We start from the raw sequence: 22,555 nt of genomic DNA on the forward strand, positions 1-22,555 counted from the left end.
TTCATTGAATAGTGAACATAGAAATGTATTATATAATTGAACAACAAAAATTTTACGTCTAAGTACAAAATCACCAGTTCATATGGAGAAATAGTCTTCCTCAAATACTAATAGTAAGTGAAATCTCTTAACTTTAAAGGAGGTTACTGTACCACGAAATTTTATCTTAAAATATACTGTAAAATCAAAACAAAATTACAAAATTTATTATAAGTTTATTATAAGTGATTATAGAGCCCCCAGTCACCTTTCAAATCACACAATCACATAATAAAAATTTCCGATTCACGACGAGTTAGATTTCCTTTCTATCACGATCACGTTGATTTGGTTCCTCCGATCACGCAATCATGCACTTTAAAATCAGAAATCAGAACTCACGAACATGAAAAATCGCCAATCACGCAATTACAAAAACTGCTGGGGGCTCATTATATGTGCAGATTTTATATACAGTTTTATAGAGGTTTAAATAAAATATCCTTCTTGACTTTCTACAAACTAAAGCAAAAAAAAAATATTAAAAATACTTAAATTTTTAAATATGGTTAAATATGGGCATGGTTGAATAAATCTGCACGGAATAGATTGGTAGGTCTTCGGTCGCAGAAAATTGAAACTGGAATTTGTATTACTTCTTTAATCGCTGGGTTAGATGTTCGCACGTTGACGGAAAAAATACGCAGCGATTCTCTATTTACAATTATCACTCAGGGTTTTACTCTGTACCAGAGTGTATCTCAAGTTTATTGCTTCGTGACTCTGTGACTCTGACATTACTCGACTCTGACTCATTACTCCTCTGACTCACTCACTCCTCACTCCTCTGACTCACTCCTCTGACTCACTCACTCCTCACTCCTCTGACTCACTCACTCCTCACTCCTCAATCCTCAATCCTCTGACTTATTCAATCTTCTGACTCACTCACTCCTCACTCCTCTGACTAACTCACTCCTCACTCCTCTGACTCATACAAAAACTTCATCACAGCCATTCGGTTTGAAAAATCTCGAATGAGAAAAGACAATGACAACAGACCATTGAGTTTCAAGCCCGAAGGGCTAGAGGTCAATCTCTTTGGTAGGATTTGAAGCAAACAAATCCTACCAAAGTTGCGCGGCCTTGAGCGACCCGCCTCGATTTTACACAAATGACAGATTGAAACTAAAATTTACCACTTAATTTTGAAAAATATATCACTCAAAAACAAAGGAATTGCTAGATTCAATCCGTCATCAAAAATACGGCGCATATTTAAAGGCTTCAATTTTTCTTGCCTGAGAAAGGTTAGAGATTGACCTCTAGCCCTTCGGGCTTGAAACTCAATGCAACAGACCGTCTATGGCAATGAATTTTGAAATAAGCCGTAGATAATGGCTTTGTGTACAGACAACTCGGGTTTTGAAGGACTTCGTTTAACAGATATCTTATACACTTGCTTTAACAACATCTTTTAGCAAAAATCAACTCTCTTCTTTCAGCGCCGCGCGAGCACAAATTTTAAGAATATCTTTTGATTATCCTGCTTTGTCAGCATTAGAGAGCCCCTTCCCCAGAGGACCCTCAATTTACGCAATCACATAATTTCTTTTCGAAACTCACGCATTCATGCAAATTTTTCTCGAATTTCACGCAGACCTAATTTTCAGGAACAATCGGGGAAACATACTTGAAAATCGGGAAAAATTGCACAAAATTGTTGGAAACAAAAGGATAAAATTCACGTATTCACACATAAAATAGTCCAGATTGAAAGTTAAACCTTTCAATCAAAATATGCAACTTTGAAAACAAAAAAATGGCTATACATTCAGTCTGTAATTCTAATTGCGGCCCAAATCTTCACTTTTTTCTGGCTTGAGAGAGCTTATAGATTCCTCTCTAAGCATCGGATTTTGGTTTGGTATTCAATCATCTAATTCATTTACAGCATAAAAAAATTCTTTAATGTGAAACTTTGCTGCGTCGTTGCCTCCATCTGCAAACCCAAGCTTAACATTGATAGGTCCCGGTATATTTGCCGATTCAAAATCTAAACCTGTTTTAGTCGCTTGATTAATGACGACTCCATCCATTTTTGTTGTCATAATATATGAGCCGTCCTGTTGGATTTTATGCTCGAATTCAAATCTGTACCATTGGTTGCTTGAGATCGACGGTGTATAAAAATGATATTTGTATTTAGGATTGAAGCTTGAATATCTGGTATTGAAAGAATACAAGACAGTAAAGTCATCTTTAACGAACAATGAAGGAAATCTGTTATTGTGACCATTTGAAATGTCCACAAATTGGAAAATATTTGCGTGACGACTCAATGCAATACCATACTGCTTAATTTTGATGTGTACATAAAAATTGAATGACCATTTTGGTAAAGTTTGCAATGTCAATCGAGGATATTTTTCAACATTGGTAACAGCTCCATCTATAATACAAAGGAATATATTGGAGAAAAATACACGTTTTTTATAAGAACAAACTATATAAGAACATAAAGCTTTGATGGTCAGAATCTTATAAACATGTTAAAAAACATTTTGAGGCTTCGTAGACTCTAGAACACCCGATTTCTTAGGAAAATAGGCAAAAATTGCCCTAAAATGGTTAAAATAAGAACATGTTAAAAACATTTTTAGGCTTATAATCCAAAAAGTCCGAAGGCTTCAAAAATTTTGGATGTTCTTATAAATGAAAAAAAAACGTGTATGTAGAGAAAACATAGATTTTGATTAAGATTCTTGCTTGAAAATAAGTTTTGTCAGTTACCTAAAGGGTTTCCTCCTCCATTTCAAATTAACTGGGGAATAGATTTTGTCGAAGAAAATCTTAGTGACTAGTCCCAAAAATCTATTTTCGATTTTTCAATCATGACATATTCATTGAGCTGTTCCAAAAAATTTCCATACAGGGGGATGGGTGAACCTTTTCAAGGCAAATAAAGATTATTAAGAATGTGTGAATACCCCCTGGAAAATGTTAAAATTTGAAAAAGAAACCCTTGGGAAAATTCTTTTCATACCTTATAAGTGAGGGTGGATTAAATAAAAATCAGTCTTTCACCCCCTGGAAAAATGAAGTATGCTTCTTTATACCCCTGGAAATTTTTACCCCGTTTGAATATAAAATGGAATTGCAATGACCCGTTCTGCGCATATTGCGCTCTACTATAAAGGGAAGTGATATTCTGACATGGTTCTTCAGCCAAACATTCAAAACTGCGTTGCCTTTTGCTTGAAAACGAAAGCGAAAGCGACTGGGTTCTATAATATTCCCAGCTGGCACACAACGTTGTTTCAATGTTCATCTAACGTTATACGGACGCTGTGAACGTTAGATAAACGTCGAAACAACGTTGTGTGTCAGCTGGCTTTATGATTGGTTTTTGATTTTTTTTACTTTAGGGAGCGGTCATTAAGTATAGCATATACCGAGGTAGAAAGGGATTGGACCGGGGTATGAAATATCTTCTAGCAATTTTGTTGGGGTTTGAAATTTTGGTCACAAATTTTGTGGGTTTATGAAAATATTATTCCCATTATTGATACCCTGAGTATCAGAAGTTAAGTTTTCAGAGAATATAATCAACCTCTGAGGACCAATAATAGAAATGTTATCGCAAATGTCAATCTAATCACTGTACAGGGAATCCCTAATTAAAGTATCGAGTTTGAACATGCGATTGAGTAGAAAGTTTTATGTGCGTGTTCACAAAATTGTATTTTAAGCTATCCCTCTTTTTTCATTGTCATTACGATTAATTTATACGTTGTAACTACCTTTTGTAATAAGCCTGTGTGATGGAGAACGTTCTTATATTTTAGCGATAACACACACAAACTGTTCTACTCAATCGCATGTTCAAACTCGATACTTTAATTAGGGACACCCTGTAGAAAGAATCAAAGATGAAGAGCAAATATTACCATATTAATGTCTAGCAGACTGTATCAGTATGCAGTTTACTATTTACAACTTCCCTAGAAACCTCCAAATGTAATTGAAATGAGTTTCTTTCAAAAAAAATTTTCTACATATTTCCCAAATGTATAACAGTAATTACTAAACTAGCAGTTTTGGTAATGTTACTTTAATGGAATGGAAATAATAGGCAAATCTTTGTGTTGTGATTCTCTATCATTGACTCTTTTTAAAAAGCATTGATGATATATTTGAGTTGTGTTTTCAACAACGGGAATAAAAATATCAACTTTGAACTTCATCCAAGATCTTGGATGGTCGCCATGGTTACTTTTCTCTGCGTTGATTGCGCGCTGAATAGAATCTCGATTGGTCGGCACAGGTCAATATATGATATCGGCCTGTGCTTTTCGCGGTAGGATATCCTTCCTACCCACGACACACTTTTCAGCCAAAGCACAACATCTAGAAGATTTTGAAATCTTATTTCACCCACTGAATACTCTTGTCTCCCGAATAGACCCCCCCGCTAATTGTTAAGATAAAAAAATACATTTCCCCCGCTCTTATTAAGACCACCCGCTAATTAAATTCGAATAATTCAATATTTTATTACAGTGTAGATAGACCTTAAACTTGTTAAAATTTTCCTCTTGGTTAGTATTGGTTCTTATTTTACATGTTCATTTGTTAAAGTTTCATTTTTATTGTTGAAATTGATATCAGTTAAAAAAATTCTGTCTTCAAATCACCCACCCTCTTATCCCATCCCCCTGCTTATTAGAATTTAGAAAATTTTCCTACCCCTTGCTTATTCGAGCCCCCCCCGTCTATTCGGGAGACAAGAGTACTGCGGAGAGTATCAGAATCTGAATCAGAATCTTACCATTTCTCTTTATCTCTGTATATGTTCCAGAATCGGGACTCAAATAACAAGGTTCGTGGTAATCGCTTGGCACAGTTGCTTTAGTTACGGCTGATAAGTAACAATTGTGAGATACGAGGTTATAGTCCATGCTTACACATTTGGAGTACTTTTCACATAGTTCTTTACATTGATTAATAGTCGGTATGTTCCCAATTACATCCAAGTTGTTGTCTTGTATGCAAGCCATTTTAGTCGTCATCCATGTATGAGTTTCTTTAAATAAAGAAAAAATTATCATAAGAAACTTTTAGGTAAGACAAGAAGTCGAAGAGATGACGGGAAGGTCCAGTGACATAGCAATAGTCGAATGTTTGTTCGCAATGCGTACAGGGTACCGCTTCTCCTAAAATGAACTCACAAAAAGTTATAGTTCCGCGAAAATCAACTACAGTTGGACTCATGTAATTCGAACTCCTAGAATTTAAAAACTCACTTAATTCGAACAGATTCTGTGGTCCCCTCAGAATTTACCTTGTAAACCTTACAAAAAACTCCTATAGTTCGAACCCATGTAATTTGAAAAATCATGTAAATCGAACAGATTTTCCGGTCCCATCAAGAAATGTTAATCATGTAATTCGAATTTTCGAACTTTTTGAGTTTTTGAAGCTGACAAACTCGACATTTTTAAAATCCACCCCATCACAAAATGAGATTGACGACGCGATCGAGACCCTAAAAAAGATAACCCTTTTCAAATCATCAAACGTCATCCCGCTGATTCAGAAGATCTCCAAAGAGATTTCCAAGAAACGAGAGCAGAAAATGAAACAATCAAAACAATCAAAGACTATTTTGAAAAATTATGAATTTAGTATGTATTTCATTATTTCAACTCAAAAATACAAAAAAATGTTCAAAAGTAAACCTGGGAAAGACTTTTTTTGTCGAATTAGGTCAAAATACGAAAACTCATCTAGTTCGAAACTCATGTAATTCGAACAAAAATCTCGGTCCCTTGATAATTCGAATTACATGAGTTCAACTGTACATGTTTTTGTTTTAATAAGCAAGTCTCTGCCCCTTATCCAGACTCGTGTATGCTTATTCTTTCAAAGAATCCAGACATAGCATATGCTTCCCAGCTGACACACAACGTTGTTTCAACGTTCACTTAACGTTATATGGACGTTGTGAACGTTAGATAAACGTTGAAACAACGTTGTGTGCCAGCTGGGTTATTATATGCTTATGAATTATACACCCCTGCCTCTGTGACCCAGTGGATCCCCACTCGTCACCCCAGTGAAAAATATTCCCAAAAATTGCCCATTTTTTCACCCCAGTAGATGAATCACTCACCCCACTGGAATACTATAACTGAAAATGATCCCATTGAAAGATACAAAGAATCCACACATACCCCACTCAAAATGATTTTGACGTACCCCAGTAGAATTCTCACATCAAAAGGTTCACCCCACTAGAATCTCCCTTTCTCTTATGGAATCAACTTTTTGAATTAACGAAATGCACAAAAAGGCTCAATTTTTTTGCTCGCTTCGCTCGCAATCAAAACTGTATAATTGTCCATATCACCGCGTCGTCAAAAGTAGTAGCAAGTTATTATCTAAACAGATGGTCTAGAATATATCCAATATGTATGAAAGTCCATATCTTTAATAAAAAGGCAAGAGCTAAATGTTTTTCCGTTTTTCAGTAAAGCTTTTCTCAAAAAATAGGTCGGTTGTGGGTCGATCATTCAAGTTCGTAAATCAGAAGCGAAAATAATGATGACCTTCAGGTAGGCTTGATGACTAAAGAAAAATTGATGAATATGCAAGTTGCTGGGTTAAATAAAAATGAAGCATGAAAGCTTTGATAGGACATACTAGTAAATAAATTAGTTGAAATTTTTTTTTTTAAATCATTTTCAAAGTTGCAAAATTCGTAAAAAAGGAGTGATTTTAGCCTACACAAGAGAGTCAAAAATCGAAAATTTTCCCCGTCGGCGCAAACCATGGTTGCGCCTCCTTAGTCACTACATCTTAAAACACTACATTTTAAAATCAAGTTCATAGTCTCCATTACTTTCAGAGAAATGTTCTTACAGACTCCACTTTCACTTTATCCATAGAACATACAAGTATGAGAAAAATCCTTTTCATTTATGCAGTTAATTCTAGTCAGTAGGGCAAAGTCTCCCGATTGGGAGACAATCATGCATCAAACTCTGTGGTGATACTGGCTCCGTGAATTCGCGTAAAAATATTCTTGCTTTGAAAAGCTTATGAAAAATTTTCAAAGTAGAATATTTTATCCCCTTTTGCCTCAATTTCCCCCCTTTTTCACTTTAAGATTGACGTTGTATGGACGTTGAATGAATGTCGCTCTTGCAAAATCGATTCCCCTTCGGGAGACATCTCCCAAACGGGATTCGCGTCTCCCGATGGAGGTATATTGCCCTATTGTTAGTAATGGATGATGTTTCCTGTTTTTATGATTAAAAGTCTTATACCTCACCGTTTCAACGCAGTATATTCCTTATCAGTAGCCTCAGATAGTGTAACAACGACTCCGCACTACATTTTATAATCTAACATTTGACTAGCACTGCTAGCTATTCTACCTCAGAATAAACTTTCAGAAAGATTTTCTTCACCCCAGTGATAATCAAGCAAAAATTGGTCACCACACTCTACTTTTCGGGAAATATATTGCACCTCAGTGAATTTCAGATTTTTTACATCCCACCCCACTGGATATTTCACACCCACTGGGGCACAGAGACAGGGGTGTAATTATAATGTTTATAATTCACCCGAGTCAAGTTTTGATTGTAAAATCTGAGAAATTTTGTAAACATTTGATTCAAATAGTGTTCAGATATTGGGAGCAGTGGAATGTGGCTATCCCTGGAATGTCTTTTTGTTTAAGGCCACTTCTAAACCTAAACCTAAAAATTGATGACTTGAAAAAGTTTTGCTTAAAAAATCTGCAAATCTGAGCCTTCATATGCTTATAAGTGTTATGCTTATAAAAAGAAAAAAATGTTATACCATAAGTCTCCCCGTCGCTTTTAAGTAGGAGTGGGCTATACAGGGTCATTTTCATTTTTTTTGTCAAATCATGTAGTCTAGCAAGCTAGACGACTAATTTATACATAGTAGAAATAAAGCAAAAAGTAATGAATGGAACAATTTTAGTCGTCTAGAAACCTTTGTGCACTAACTCCAAACAAAAGAAAAGTGTCAATATTGCAATTATAATTTTTCCTGCTCAAAATAATTCTTGAGAAAAAAAATATGTGTGGATTTGTGTATTGAAAGTTTTTCATTTGAGTTGATTTCGTTTTGAGATTTTGTTGTTGCTTGATAAATATTGTTTTCTCGCTACGCAAGTTTCTGCGTAGCTAGCCCCTGTATCTATAAGGCTGGAACACCGGATTCTTCCAGTCGTTTATACAAACTAAACCCCGTATTATTATTATTAGTATTGGTATTATTAGTATTACACGCATTATAAACGACTCCAGTCTACAAATCATGTCAAACTAAATTTTTTTTAGCTCCGTATTGCATATCTAGGCAGGATCAAAAAGAATTTTTGAGATATTTTAAATATAAAAAATGTGGGATCCCCTTTTCTGGCCCCCTATTAGACTCATATAAAGTATGACAAAAATATTCCCAATTTGACCTGAAAACCTTAAAAATCATTCAATTTTGCTGCAATTTGGTACAAGTCCTCCTTGAATAACAATAATAGCATTTTGTCAGTATTATTTAAAAGTTTTCATTATCAGACGTTTTTAGGGCGTTGCCAAACTCCAAAAATGGCAAAAAGGGCATCTATCATGACGAATTCTGAGAATATTTCCCAAAGTAAATTCGTTATTTCGTAAATAATTGTTTCGATGTCCGTAAAAAAAGGGGACGAAATATAGACGGGCTAGGGCTCATTCATAAATCGTATAATTCAATTGAAATTCCCTCTAGAAATTGTTATTCTTGATCCAAGAACAGTTTTGAAGCCTTTAAGAGTCGAAATTAATGTAAAAGTTTCAATTTTCCGCTTTCAGATCCCTTTTTACGTCTTCTGGACTTCACTGAGGTAGTGCTAAATTACCCAGCTGGCACACAACGTTGTTTCAACGTTTATCTAACGTTCACGACGTCCATATAACGTTAGATGAACGTTAAAACAACGTTGTGTGCCGGCTGGGTAAGGAAAGTGTTGTTATCACATAGAGCAAATTGTCGGCAGTTCTACGAGAATTTACATTATTTCAGATATAAAAGAAGTGCTTACAATTCACAAACATAAATTTTGATGGATTTTCTGTTGTTCAAGATCATAGAAATAAAAGGTTGTCAAGTTTACACTGACAAATCTTCACCTGAAGAGGTAATATGCCAAATTTAAGCAGGAAAGAATGTTTTCTCACCTTTATAGTCAAGCCTTTCTCTTTTTTGCCTGCGTAAAGCCTTTGGGCTACGCCCAAAATGTCCAAAATTATATTTCTCGAATAAATGTTTTGATATACTTTATTTCTGTCCCTGAGAAGTGAATGTGCCAAATTTGAGCGGAATTCAATCATGGTGTGTCTCATTTCCAACATAATTTGGGTAGTTGAGTAGATGGAAAAATATTGATTTGAGGACACAAATCTTAATCTACAAAAAAGCTTCCCACATTTTTTTTCTTCATTTTTGTTCAACAATGCTATTTGATCCTGTCTAGACTTAAAAAAATTTAGTTTGACATTTCTTGAAAAATCGCCCTGTATATAGCCCACTCCTATTTTAAGACATACTTACCGAACTGTTCAAACTTGAAATCTTTCAACAATACTTTTGGTCGACTGTTTGGTTCAGAGTCATGGTAGAGCCGGAGCTGTTCTTTTACTGTTTGTGGCTTTTCAACGTCAATTCTGTCAACCAAGATCAATGGGCTGTTGGATTCATTGACAAACGCATACAGGCGGTAATTCGAACCTTTTTGAAAAAAATATGAAAAATATTTACTAATAAATGCCTTATTCTCTATTACTAAACCCAGCTGGTACACAACGTTGTTTCAACGTCCATCGAATGCTCACAATGTCCATAGAACATAAGATAAACGTTTAAACAAGGTTGTGGTGACAGCTGTGAAAGGCCAAAGTTTATAAAAAAAATACCAATGACTTTTACTTTTGGTGGATGCACGTGTTTGACGGTGTGGCCATATTAACCCTTTTTTGTCGGTGGTTTATATATATATATATGTTTGAAAAAAAAGAATTGACACTATATCGGTGTCAAACAGGCCACGTGGTGACAAAATATGGATTCTAGCATTTTAGTGTCGGTGTGTTGACGGTAATAAAAACTGCGTCACTATTTCGATACATGCGACCCCCAAGTGCGTCCGCTCTTTATAGACACTCTATTATATATGAACACCCCACAGGAATTTGGGGCATGTGGGGGGGGGGGGGAGGGCAAAACTAACGGACTGGAATTCGATGGAGATTGAGTTACACATGCTTTTTTATGACTTATAGATTTGGAGTCTATTTTGTCTTCAAGATAGAAAATTCAGTGGGCACATAGAAAAAGAAGCACAATATTTTGCAGTGAGTATTTGTTTATCACCTTATTACATGATTAGTATAGAAGCTCGTTTGGAAGTTTTTAACGGCCTTGAAATTAGCACGCAAAATATTAACACACATTCTATTGCTTTATCAAGAGGACACAAAGGGTCATTTTAATTAAAGGGGTTTAACATGAAATTTCTCAATTCGTGTTAATTAGACGTCTCAATATTCACGTAATAAGGCATTTCATTGGGATAAAAAATTGGAGTATAATTTTCCACTATGGACAATATTTTGGTCAACTCTTTCCAGTAAGTAACTCTCCCACCGACTTATTTTCCATATACCGCCATAACGCCATACCACCATATTTGCCTGCCTCTGCTATCACTGTAACAGACAATAGGGAGGTTAAGTATCAAAGATGAATCTACGCGGCGAACGGACCTTTTCTCTGCAAGATGGTAAGGGTAGCAAAGTAGATGTTATATCTTCTTTGTTTAACAACAAAGATTTTCACGGTTATTCGTTCTAAGCTGTTTTAGCCTGGATTCTAGAAAATGCAGATTCACATGTTTACTGCAGGTTGCGAGTCAAAACCCGTCCGTTCGTCGCGTTGATTTATCTTTGAAACTTAACCTCCCTAATAACATCGTCTAGGCGAAGGTTAGGATAGCACCTCTTAATTATCAAGCCTTTCACCAAATACTGGTCTAAAACTAAGAAGGGGCCGTTGAATTGGCTCTTGGTAAAAACAAGACCACCGAAAATAAATTTAAATAAGTTTTCTCAACCCAGCTGGCATACAACGTTGTTTCAATGTTCATCTAATGTTCACTAGATGAACGTTGAAACAACATTGTGTGCAAGGTGGGAAACATACCTTCCATTTTCATCATTTTGAAATGAACGGAAATCCAATTTTGTTCACTGATCGCTTTTACGAAATGTTTCTTCTTCAATGTCAGAGCTACCACACTTCCATCATTTGTTGTCAAGTTCGCCTGGATAATATTCTCTGTCGAATCATCAAATTTTAGAATAATGATACTGAAAATGGATTTCCTGGCGTCTGTTTGGAACGTGAACAATTTGGCGTCAAAAGCTGGCTGCTCCTTAATTTTGATTTTGAACTTCATTGACCATGCTGTTGAGAATTCAGGTATCTTCCAAAGTAGTTTTTCATAGTTGGGGTAGAACTCTAAAATTTTCAAAATAAGTAGAATTACTTTTGAATGCTATTGCGACGAAACATCAAACATTATTTATTCTACATTCGTTTGTATACACCTAACTAAGAACACTGCATGAAATATATGTCTTTCCAGTTTCTTGTCCTTGAAAACTTAATGTTTTCGAACGTACGATTGCGGAAATATCGATTTTTCCTTACAGTTTTAAGAAAAGATTCTTTTTCTTTAAGTTCTAGAAAAAAGATAATCTTTAAATATTTCTTGCTTCGAAAAGGTGGATAATTTCTTTTGTCGTTTTTCATTAAAAAGGAAATCTTTCATGTTTCCAGATTGACTATCTTTTCTTCGTTTGTATTTCAAGAAAATATAAAGTTTTCGTCTTGAAATTTAAACGAAAATATTTTTCATGAAAATATCAAATTTTCATGCCAAATTTATCGAAAATACAATCATCAAATACAATAAAAAAAGGTCATAATTTCGTTTTTTAAGAACATTATAATCTCTACGTCGGGATAAAAGTAAGGAGCAGATTTTCTTGCAGCTGATTTGGCAAAAGTAAAATAAATATTTCAATTTTATGGGAGCAAGATGAGAATGTGTTTTTTAGGATTGATCTCTTGATTGACAAGATTATTTTTTAATTAAAAAATATTATAATGTCCAATGACCCCTGTGCCTGTTAGCGTGATGACTAGGTGCCGCTTTTCTTTTTCGCACCTTAGAATTAGAAGTTTTAAGGCGAAAGGAGAAAGAAATGTCCTACATCTTTTACTTTGTTTCGTCTCCGCTTAGAAATTGCACTGTATAAACTTTCATCCCCATAGTGGGAGAAGCTCCACCGGGGCTGTAACACTGTGACAGGGGTGTAATTAGCTCTCTTTGTACTCTATGATTTACAGATTTTTCAAATTCTAGATTTTTCTTTTAAATCTTTAATTTTGACAATTAAGTCAGATCAACAACTGTTGAAAGTGCAAACCACACTTCGCGCAACCACACTTCGCGCAACCACACTTCGCGCAACCTCAGCATTATTTGCATCATTTGTAGGCAAATTTGGTAAAATTTGTATCACTACTTTTAAAGAAACTCAATACATCCCTGTCTCACAGCCCCTGTGGAACTTTTTCCCACATGGAACCACAACCTACTGGAAAATTTAGCAAAAACTTCATCCTCTGATGAAAAATACCCTATCATTTCAGCCCCACTGGGAAATTGACTTTGAATTCATCCCCATATAAAAATTATATTTAAGAAATTGCGTTCAAAACTATCCCACTATATTTTTGAACTCAAAAAGTATATAAATTCTATCCCCATTGGGATTTTGAAAGAATTGTTTATCCAGCGGCGGGTCTTGACACAGGGGTGTCTCAATGGAGTTGAGTAAATAGTTGTGTATGAAGATTCCCTCTTCAATTACTTATTGATTTTAATGCATTGTATGCAAAATTGTTTTTTTGATTTTATACGCATAAACATAAAATTATTAACTCATTAATTCATTATTAACATAAAAGTTTTAGGTGAGGCTATAGCTGAAAATTCGTCTGAATTTATTCTTGGAAATATTTAATCTTTACAAAAATACCGGTAAAATCTATTCATCGATAAGTTTACTCGTGTTAGTTTAAAAGTTTAAAATATTTTCTATACATTTTGTCAATCTACTAAAAAAGCTTTACAAATCTTCCCCTTCTTGGCTTTGAAGCATTGTGCTTTAGCATCTTCACCAGATTTTCTACAACTAGACTAATAGGAGATGTTTAGAAACGATTTTTGTTTTAAGGGCTGGAAACTGGATATGCTCAAATTAATTTTCTTCAAATTCATTATCCATGACTTAAAGCTTTCATTTCATTCCATTTTGAGATTATTTTTAAAATTTTGTGTTTTTGTAAAACTTGCAAAACTTTTCAAAATCTTTCAAAGATCTTTTATTTAAGTCTTAATCTCGATTTACTTCATTATAGTTGACAAATGTAATGCGAGGCAATTTTTACTCCTTATATATTTGAATCAAATGCAAGGGTGTTTTGTAGAAGGAAAGAAGAACAATTTATTTGAGGCATTCTTTCATAAAATGAAAATAGTATAATCCTTCGACAGCTACCTTTGTTTCGTTTGAGTTTTTTGAATGTATAGCGATTCACTGTTTTGGGCCTCGCAGCGTTTGTGACGCTTTGCTTACGGCTAGTAGGTTGCATTTAAGCCTGTATTTTACATTATAGATAGCATAAAATTTTTGGATGTATTAGATATTTTGCAAATCAGCCAAAAATAATTTTTATGGTCAGTGAGTTTGACGAGTTTTACATACAGAACGAATCAGGAATGTATATAAAAAGAAATCCCCCCATTTTATGAGTATTTATGGCCATTTTCGTAAGAAATCGGGTGTTTTTGAGTTCCCAAAGCCTTGAAATATTCTTAACTTGTTCTTAACATTTTGGCCTTTTAAGCCTTATGTTCTTATATAGTTTGTTCTTATAAAAAAAAGTGTAGTATTAAGTTTTTGCGTTAACTAATTCTCGCAAACTTGGGGCAGTGGTGTGTATGAAGAGCTCCTTAAAACAGTTCAATTAATTAAACTTGTTAAAATTAAACTCGAATGCTTTAACTTGATGGAAGAAAAGAACGATTCGTAGTTTCTCTTTTTTGGCGATATTTCAAAGGCTGAAAAATTTGTTCGGCGGTTTCATCAAAAAATTACAATTAACTGTTTGAACTGAACAACACCATTCCCTTTGGGACCCTGTGTTAACACATTTATAATTGTGGAGAAATTACGATATTTTCAATTGCAGTCCAATTAAGTCTCTTATAGAAAAATGTTGATAAAGAGATTTTAATTGGCAGAAATTAAAAGAGGGAAAGAAATTTGATTTGTCACGAAATCTTGTAATATGCTTTCAAACGAACTTTACAGTGAAACAAGTAAAGACTTGGCGATGAATATGCGTCAATAATACTAAAGAGGCCATGCAATGATCATGTAAGTACTCACTCGTTCAAGTTATTTTTGAAATAACCTGTCTAAAACGCGTAATTTCTTTCTTGCTATTATGTTTTTTTGTAATCTTCAAGTCATTTTGGATTTTTACTAGTTATTTTCAATTTAAAGTTCAAATAAATTTTCAATAAAAATAAATGGACAATTAATCTGTTTGATAATCCTGTTTAAAAAGTAGAGTATAATTTTTATCATTTTCTCTCTACAGAAAGTCGAAAAACGTATCGCGAGCTCGGCGGTGGGAGCCGAGTCTGTGCAATGTCAAAGACGTGTGGAGAAAACTTATCACAAAATGAACATCGTCTCATCAGAAGACCAAGAAATAAATGGTATTAAGAAAAAGAAGTAAGGACTTCAATGCTTCAACGAACGAAGAATCGTAGAACCCTCGGGAAAAGAGGCACGATATACAACTGAAGGAGTAATTGTTGTACTTCTTTTATTAATTAGTTCATCATTTTTTATGCCAATACAATTTCTTGAACCGTAACATAAATCTTATTTCTTAAATTCGAAAAATGCTTTACAATGTCAAATTTTGTCAGAAATATCCCCCCAACCCTATAAGCTCTTTCTATACCACATCAATTATTGCCATTGTTTTAAAAATTATATATCATGATTTATTATCTTACATTATCTTATTAATTTATGTCATTTTATGTAAATAAGGCATACTTTAGATTTTTAGCACAAGAATTATGAGTACATAGATATTAATATGATTTTTTTAATATTGACTTTAATTTTAAAGAAGAAAATCATCCAAGAATATTTAATAATTCAATATCTTATCGAATTTAATCTCGCGTCTAATTGTCGCTACAGTAACCAGAAATTTAATGTTTCCATATTAGAAGTTTTTTACCTTTTCAATGTTATGAAATGAGGCGGATCAAGTATTTTTTTAAGCTAGAATATATATTCCCAATAACGAAACGTTGGTTATTTCTGGTCTAGACATCTGCATCTTTTCGAAAATGCGTAAATAATAAATTGTTAATCTTTCCTTTCATTAAAAGAATTTTGTTATTTTTTTTACAAAAAAGGTTCGTCTTTTCTCAATTTTGAATTTAAAATTTCCATGGACAAGAAAACAAGTAAAAGTAAATCTTCACTGTGTGGAGAAATTCTAATATTTTTACTTCAGAGAAAAGTAGTACTTTTCGTGGCTAAAAATGTAATCATTTTGTACATCGAAAAGTTAATTATGTCGATATTTAGAAAATTTAAGCTTTTCGAGAAATAGTGAAGATTCACTGTTACTTGTTTTCGCACAGAAGAAAATTCAATGATTTCAAAACAAGAAAATTGAGAGAAAAGTTAACTTTTCGTCATATATCTTGCGTTAGAGAAGACAACTTTTCATGCAGTGGAAAAATATGCTTTATTTATTAGCCCCTGCAAGTACAGGGTCAATAATATAGGCATAGTAAGCCAATTTAAGTTTATACTATGGGTTAATACACCCCTGTCTCACATTACCCCAGTGGAACTTTTTTCTTCAGTTGGGATAAAAATTCCTATCGAAATCCCAATGGAGATAGAAATTCTATTATTCCATCCAAGGTTCAGTGCGGGGATGGTTTTCGAATACAATTTTTAAACATTGAATCTCCAATGAGGATGAAATCAATGTCATTTTCCTAGTGGGGCTGAAATTTCCAGTGTATTTTCCCACCGGGGATGAACATTTTTGCCAATTTTTCTAGTGGGCCCAGTGGGTCTGTAATGCAGGGGTGTGTTAATCGAATTTGATAATTAGATGATCGGAAATAATGGTACAGGATGATTCTAATTCTAATTCGAAAGATGCAATAACCCAGCTGGCACACAACGTTGTTTCAACGTTCAAATAACGTTAAATGAACGTTAAGAACGTTATTTGAACATTGAAACAACGTTGTGTGCCAGCTGGGAATCTATTCGATGGTCCAAACCCAAAAAAATTAGAACACTGGAAGGAAAATCTTTTCTTCTGGGAAGTTTATTTTGATAATGGTATGTGAACCCCAAACCAACGATTGCTATTGATCTTGAGATGGAGGAGATCAACATTCTTTTCTCGCCTCAGGATCTAAAAATATTCTTAAAACGTGTAAACCGATATAAAAAACTCCCGATATTTCATGTTCCTGAAATAGAGGATACCAAAGGATTTCCTAAATTCTGGTTAAAAATGTTTTAGCTTCAAATGTTTTAGCTTTGGTTTGGAGCCGTTTTACCAAATTTCAAAATTTACCAATTTTAAAAATACATGTCCCCTTCATCAAGATTTCGACGTAAAAATAGGTCTATTTCCAAAACGGAAACATTTTTAGATTCTGGAATACCAAATAGATTTTGCAAGTTTTTCGAAATCCTGGAGTACCCCCCTTATATGGTTTGCCCAACACCAATTGCAATTCTGACAGTAAAAATCTGATGTATCTTTATAGTTTTGACTCGCACCCATTTTGATTTGTTTTGCACATTGTGTCAACATCTGAGGCTCTTTTTCAGGTGGCTTCAGTAAAATAAGATATGAAATCAAACTACTCTGTAATTTTTGATAAAATACACTGTAAGGGTACCTTCATTGCTAAAAAGCTGTACTGTAAGGGTTTTCCTTCGTTTAGAAATCGAGTGCCCCCCCCCCGGGCCGAAATCCCAAGGTAACAACGGTTTCTACAATACGGAAATATCCACAAACTCGTGAGAATGGAACAATACTAACCTCCTTCAATGTTAACATCCTTTGTAAAAGGTACATCAATCTAGTAATATGAAAAACGAATTGCAAATTAGAAACACCCCTGTCTCGTACTAGACATGGGCTATATAGGAGGGTGAAGTGCTCCTGTAATGCCCAGTTTGTGTTAGAAATCGTCATTTTTGGTCTAACTCGTAGGAATTGGATTGGTTTTCAGGGTCAAGCAAAAAAAATAAATAAAAAATGAGTCTTTTCAGCGAGATTTAAAAAAAAAAAATCAAAAAAAATGACAAAAATCCACTTTTTTAAGATTTTGATCGTTTTTTGACCGTTTTTGGTCAACGAGTGATCCAAGAGCCTCCAAAATTGGCCCTGTTTTACTTGGTTCTGTCTTCTAGCGAATTAATTTGGAGTTTTACTACTGGGCACCTTTCTATCATTCAGGCAGGTCTGCGCAGCAGGTTACGGGGATGCGCCGCTGGCCAGGGTACCTTTTTTAATCTCCACGAGTCCCAGGTAGGGTCACAAAAACACTAAAATAGAAAAATCAGTCACTCGTAGGGTGCCTTTTTTTGGAAGATTTGGGGAAAAAGTAGAAAATCTGAGAACATTTTGGAATTTTAGTCCCACGTAGGGTCCATTTTTCGAACCTCAGTGGAGCACCCCCGTCAGTCGGCGAGGGTAGTACTCCCCCGAGTAAGACTTTTTTAACTCTAAAACATTCACGAAATGTAGAGAATTTTAACAATTTAAAAACATATTCATAGGCTTGAAACTCAAAAAGTTAAGTAGAAGATCGAAAGGAAGCAAAAGATTTGAACGCTCTTATAAAAAAAACGTTCATTACTTTTTTTATTTGCTCTTTTTTCTCATAAAAGATCCATCCTGCATCATTTTGCAATTGACTTTCGATATCATCAACTTCGCTAACCAAAAAACAATGTTGATTGCCAGGGTGATAATTCACACCTTGACATCGTGTTACCGTCAAACATCCATAAAAACATTGCGTTACAGATATCCCTGGTTTCGAGATCTGACTTCCTGTGGAAACTTTGGTGTCCTTGTAAGGATGGAAGTGAAAACTGTTCACCAGAGCGATTTGAAAGCAATAAATGAACAAAATAATCATCATTCCTAAATCCTACTGTACATCATTGTGATAAAATCTCACGAAAAAAATTATCAAATTACTTTTCAACATTTGATACATGAAAATTATTTTATAAATAAATAATCATCCAATCCATAATAACTGACCGAGCTGGCACACAACCATTGCACACAACATTGTTTTAACGTTCATCTCATGTTATATGGACGTTGTGAACGTTAAATAAACGTTGAAACCACGTTGTGGTGTACCAGCTGGGGACAGAATTATTTTTCATTTTGATTATTTTTAAATTTGTTTTGACACAAATTCATATGAGGCTCTTCAGGTTTTGTGATAATAATTTCGACAGCGAATCTTTACAGGTATCATGTGGCGAGCATATTCAATCAATATAACCTGGCTTTATTGTTGTTAAATTTTAAATATTTAATGAAAAAAAATCTGACCTCGAAATTGTCATCTTATATTAAAACAGTTTAGAAATATTTACACCGACAATAACTTCCTTTATTCGTATTCGTAATAAAACGGCGGAAAAAAGACTGGGATGAATTGAAGTCATGCGTAGTCTATATGTTTACGGTTTTTAGAATATTTACTGTTTTTGTAACCTTAAAATGACACGAAAAGAGGGGAACATTCCGATATAATTTTTGCAAAGACAACAACAATAGAAAGGAAGTCTTAAATTCCCAAGTTGGACATAAAGGTCATTCATTCAATTAATACTTTTTCTAGAGTTGTTTGGACCAAAAATATATATGACAAGAAATATGAAAAATGAAATCAAAACTATGAGGTCATAATTATGGCAATAGAACGTATAATTCCAACCAGTTCATTAGTTATGTACAGTTCTCCTCTAACTCTGAACCATAGTAACTCCCAACAGTACCCTTAAACTCACCCTTACCCACAAGGAGAAAAGACACAGTGTTTTCTTTAAATGTTGGTATGTTCGGGTTCTTTTGTCAGCACTCTGGACAGCGAATAAAATACAAGGCATTTGCTCGTTGAATACAGCATAAAAAGTTTTCTAGCTTGAATGTCATTGTTGTTTCATCAAAATGAATAGTGATTGCGAACCGGCCGATTGCGCCACAAACCCCTTCATGAGAGGAAATACATATTCCTCGTCCCAATGCACGGTCGCGTCCTCGAGGGTTAAGGCACTATTCTTAAGTCTCTTGTAATTAACAATATCTCAATAGTTTGTTTAGTGGTAATATTGAACCTCAATTGTCCACATTCCGGTATATTATCGTATCGTTTGGAGTCTAAGTTCCGGTGATGACTCGCGTATCGTTTGGTTTCGTATATCCGATTCGCCCATCTGATCGTTAGTCGTTTGCTGTATCGGCTACGGCCTTCGTGTCTTGTTTTCCCCGTTTATCGTCGTCACATCACATGAAAGAAATTATAAGGTATATGTAAGTAAGGTTAATGTCCAGAGTCCGTCCTCGACCCGAGATGTTGTTTTGGAAAAAATCTACCATTTTTAAAACCCTCGCATGTCTCTTCTGAGCATGCGTACTCTGACCCAGATCTCTCAGACGCCGAACCACCCGTTCCTTATCACGCCCCGACGCCCTACTATTTGAGTATGAGATCGCGGAGAAACTAATTTTCGCTCTATCTTCGACTGCGCGAAAATACGCTTCACAAGAGGTATAGACCGATTCCATGTGACGTCATTTTCACCCACGATCAACCATTTTTTCCTGAGAAATGGTAGAAAGATTATGTACAGGATGATTTAGTAACACCTCAAGTGATAGCTTAAAGTCTTCAAATATTTCCCGTTTTGATCCTGCACATAGCTTTTTATTTTCTGGGTGAAATTTTTGTCAGTTAGGAACAGGCAGCTTGCTTCAGGTTTGCTTGAAGATAGTACCTAACTGGATTTTGTCGAATCCGTCTAAATTATACAGCTCCCCAGCTGGCATACAACGTTGTTCTAACGTTCATATAACGTTATATGAACGTTATGAACTTTAGATGGACGTTGAAACAATGTAATGTTGTGTGCCAGCTGGGATATATACAGCTCACTCTTCTCCGCAAGTCAATTGAATGATGAAAATATATTTCTACGTCTTTCGTGAAGGAAAACCTTCACATAAATACATTTCCCCCTTAAAATCCAATGAGAAATAGCTTGTAAAAGTAGCACGAAACCTAAGAAAAAGGCTGATTGCTTGAGAAAATTAAAGATAACTTTGATTGGTCAAATAAACTCCATGTTATTGTAATAATTCCAAACTTTTAATTGCGATTTTTACGGACACACTGTAAAGTATAATCTTAAAAAAATCATGTCAAAATGTTAAAATGATGATTTAAATGTTTTATTTTTACATAAGTGTTCTTGTTTCATATCAGACACATATTTCATGTTGGGACAGTGTCTGCCAAGCAAAAAATGTTTTTCTTTTCCCTTTCTGGCCAATCTTGCTCCACATCCGTGTCAATTCAAAGTGAAAAAGCTTCTGAATTAAAATTGATGAGTAAGCAAATGATATCACTCCTATTTAAAAACAAAACCTTTAAGCATATGGATTGAAAGGTTTTAATTTGCTATGTATGTATTTAACATTTGAGAATTAGTTGATACTAGCAGTTATAACATAAAAATATATAGAATACATATTTCTTTTGGGTGTAATAATACTGTCCCAGCTGGCACAAAACGTTTCAACGTTCAAATAACGTTATTTGGACGCTATGAATGTCACATGGATGTTGCTTTGACGTTGAGTGCCGTCTGGGGTATTAAGGTCTTTTTTAAAAGGTCCTTTGACTCTGATCCATCTCTTGTTATGTGATTGTCCTGTTCTATGAGGATGTGGAGCTCCTCCAAGTCCGACGGTATTACCAGTCATATTATGCGGTCTCTACCATGTGAAAATTTGGGTTTCTGAAAACTAAACCGTCTTGTACTGCCTCCTTCATTGATTTCTTGGCTAATGTTTGTAATTTTGAAAGTTTTGGTCAATTGCGTCCTCATAATTTGGAAGATTTCCCAGTCCTACTCCAAATTTTGGCGTACGGAATCCTTTTTGTGCATCAATCAGTTCTTGCATTGATACTTCACTCAAGTCTAAATCTTGTGAAATCTTCATTTAATCCAGGTCTACAGCTGTGGCAAACTTCATTTGGTGTAAGTCTATGGCCGGGCCAGACATTATTTGGTCCAAATCTATGGCCGGGCCAGACATTATATGGTCCAAGTCTATGGCCGGGCCAGACATTAATTGGTCCAAGTCTATGGCCGGGCCAGACATTATTTGGCCCAAGTCTACATCTGGAGCAAACCTTACTTGGTGCAAGTTTATATCTTGGGAAAAGTTTACTGTCTGTAATCCATGGGATCCATTGACATCATTGTTGATATTTACACATTCTTCATGTATACTTCAGGATTGTATCTTCTGTTATTTGGTAAGTTATGTCCTGTGCTATTAGATTGGAAGCTTGGCCCATGAAACGGTGGCAATTTCAAACAGTTTCCCATATAATGTATATAATGAAATTGTTTGTATGCAGAACTTGTTGATTTCACTTTATAATGTTTATAGTACCACTCAAACTCTTTTATATCTTGTTCATTTCAGTTGCTTAGACAAACAGTTTCATCGAATTTTCTGACGTCATTACACGGAAACAAGCTGATGATGCTTGATTAAATGCAATGAAGCAATTCAAATATTCTAATCAATTGAGAAAATCTGTTTTCTGTAGAGGTCAATTACAACATTGGAACTAATTATTAAATTATTTGAAATGTGTTTTTTCATGTCCAAGGTAAATGCACAGTTTTGAAAGTTTCCTCAAGTTTTAAAACTCATTCTTATCAGCAAGACGATGTATATATCATCATTGAATGGTAACAAAAAATCATCAATTTTTTCAACGACATTCTCGAAGACAAAAATGCACAGATTTGTGCATTTTCCCCCTTTAAATTGAACTAGCGGTCCCAGACGACTTTCTCACCATCTAAAATATACGTAATAAAGTACTAAAGGAAGGCAGCTTTGAAATTCCCAAATAATTTCTAAATAAAAAAATTGATTACTTGCACTATATCAATTACTCAAAAGTTGGGCTGAGAGGAATGTTATCGATTTCAATTATCCATTGTTCATCATTTCGAAG

The 22,555-nt window shown here is 34.6% G+C and overlaps 1 protein-coding gene and 1 long non-coding RNA gene across 2 annotated transcripts; one reads left to right on the forward strand and one right to left on the reverse strand.

Annotated features, from left to right (window-relative positions):
- On the reverse strand, positions 1–18,432 carry LOC136800933 (uncharacterized). The gene is made up of 6 exons (XM_067057543.1): positions 18,128–18,432; positions 17,305–17,344; positions 11,260–11,577; positions 9,613–9,789; positions 4,811–5,065; positions 1–2,431 (listed from the first exon to the last, which is right to left on the reverse strand). The coding sequence occupies exons 1-6, from the start codon at positions 18,413–18,415 to the stop codon at positions 1,911–1,913; spliced, it is 1,599 nt and encodes a 532-aa protein (XP_066913644.1). The 5' UTR covers positions 18,416–18,432; the 3' UTR covers positions 1–1,910.
- Positions 14,482–15,527, forward strand: LOC136800864 (uncharacterized). The gene is made up of 2 exons (XR_010845764.1): positions 14,482–14,570; positions 14,797–15,527. It is a non-coding gene; the product is annotated as an uncharacterized lncRNA (long non-coding RNA).
- Positions 18,433–22,555: the final 4,123 nt, after the last annotated feature.

This window comes from Clytia hemisphaerica, unplaced genomic scaffold (genome assembly GCF_902728285.1).
Source record: "Clytia hemisphaerica strain Z4C2 unplaced genomic scaffold, Clytia hemisphaerica genome assembly, whole genome shotgun sequence".
Taxonomy (NCBI): Eukaryota; Metazoa; Cnidaria; class Hydrozoa; order Leptothecata; family Clytiidae; genus Clytia; species Clytia hemisphaerica.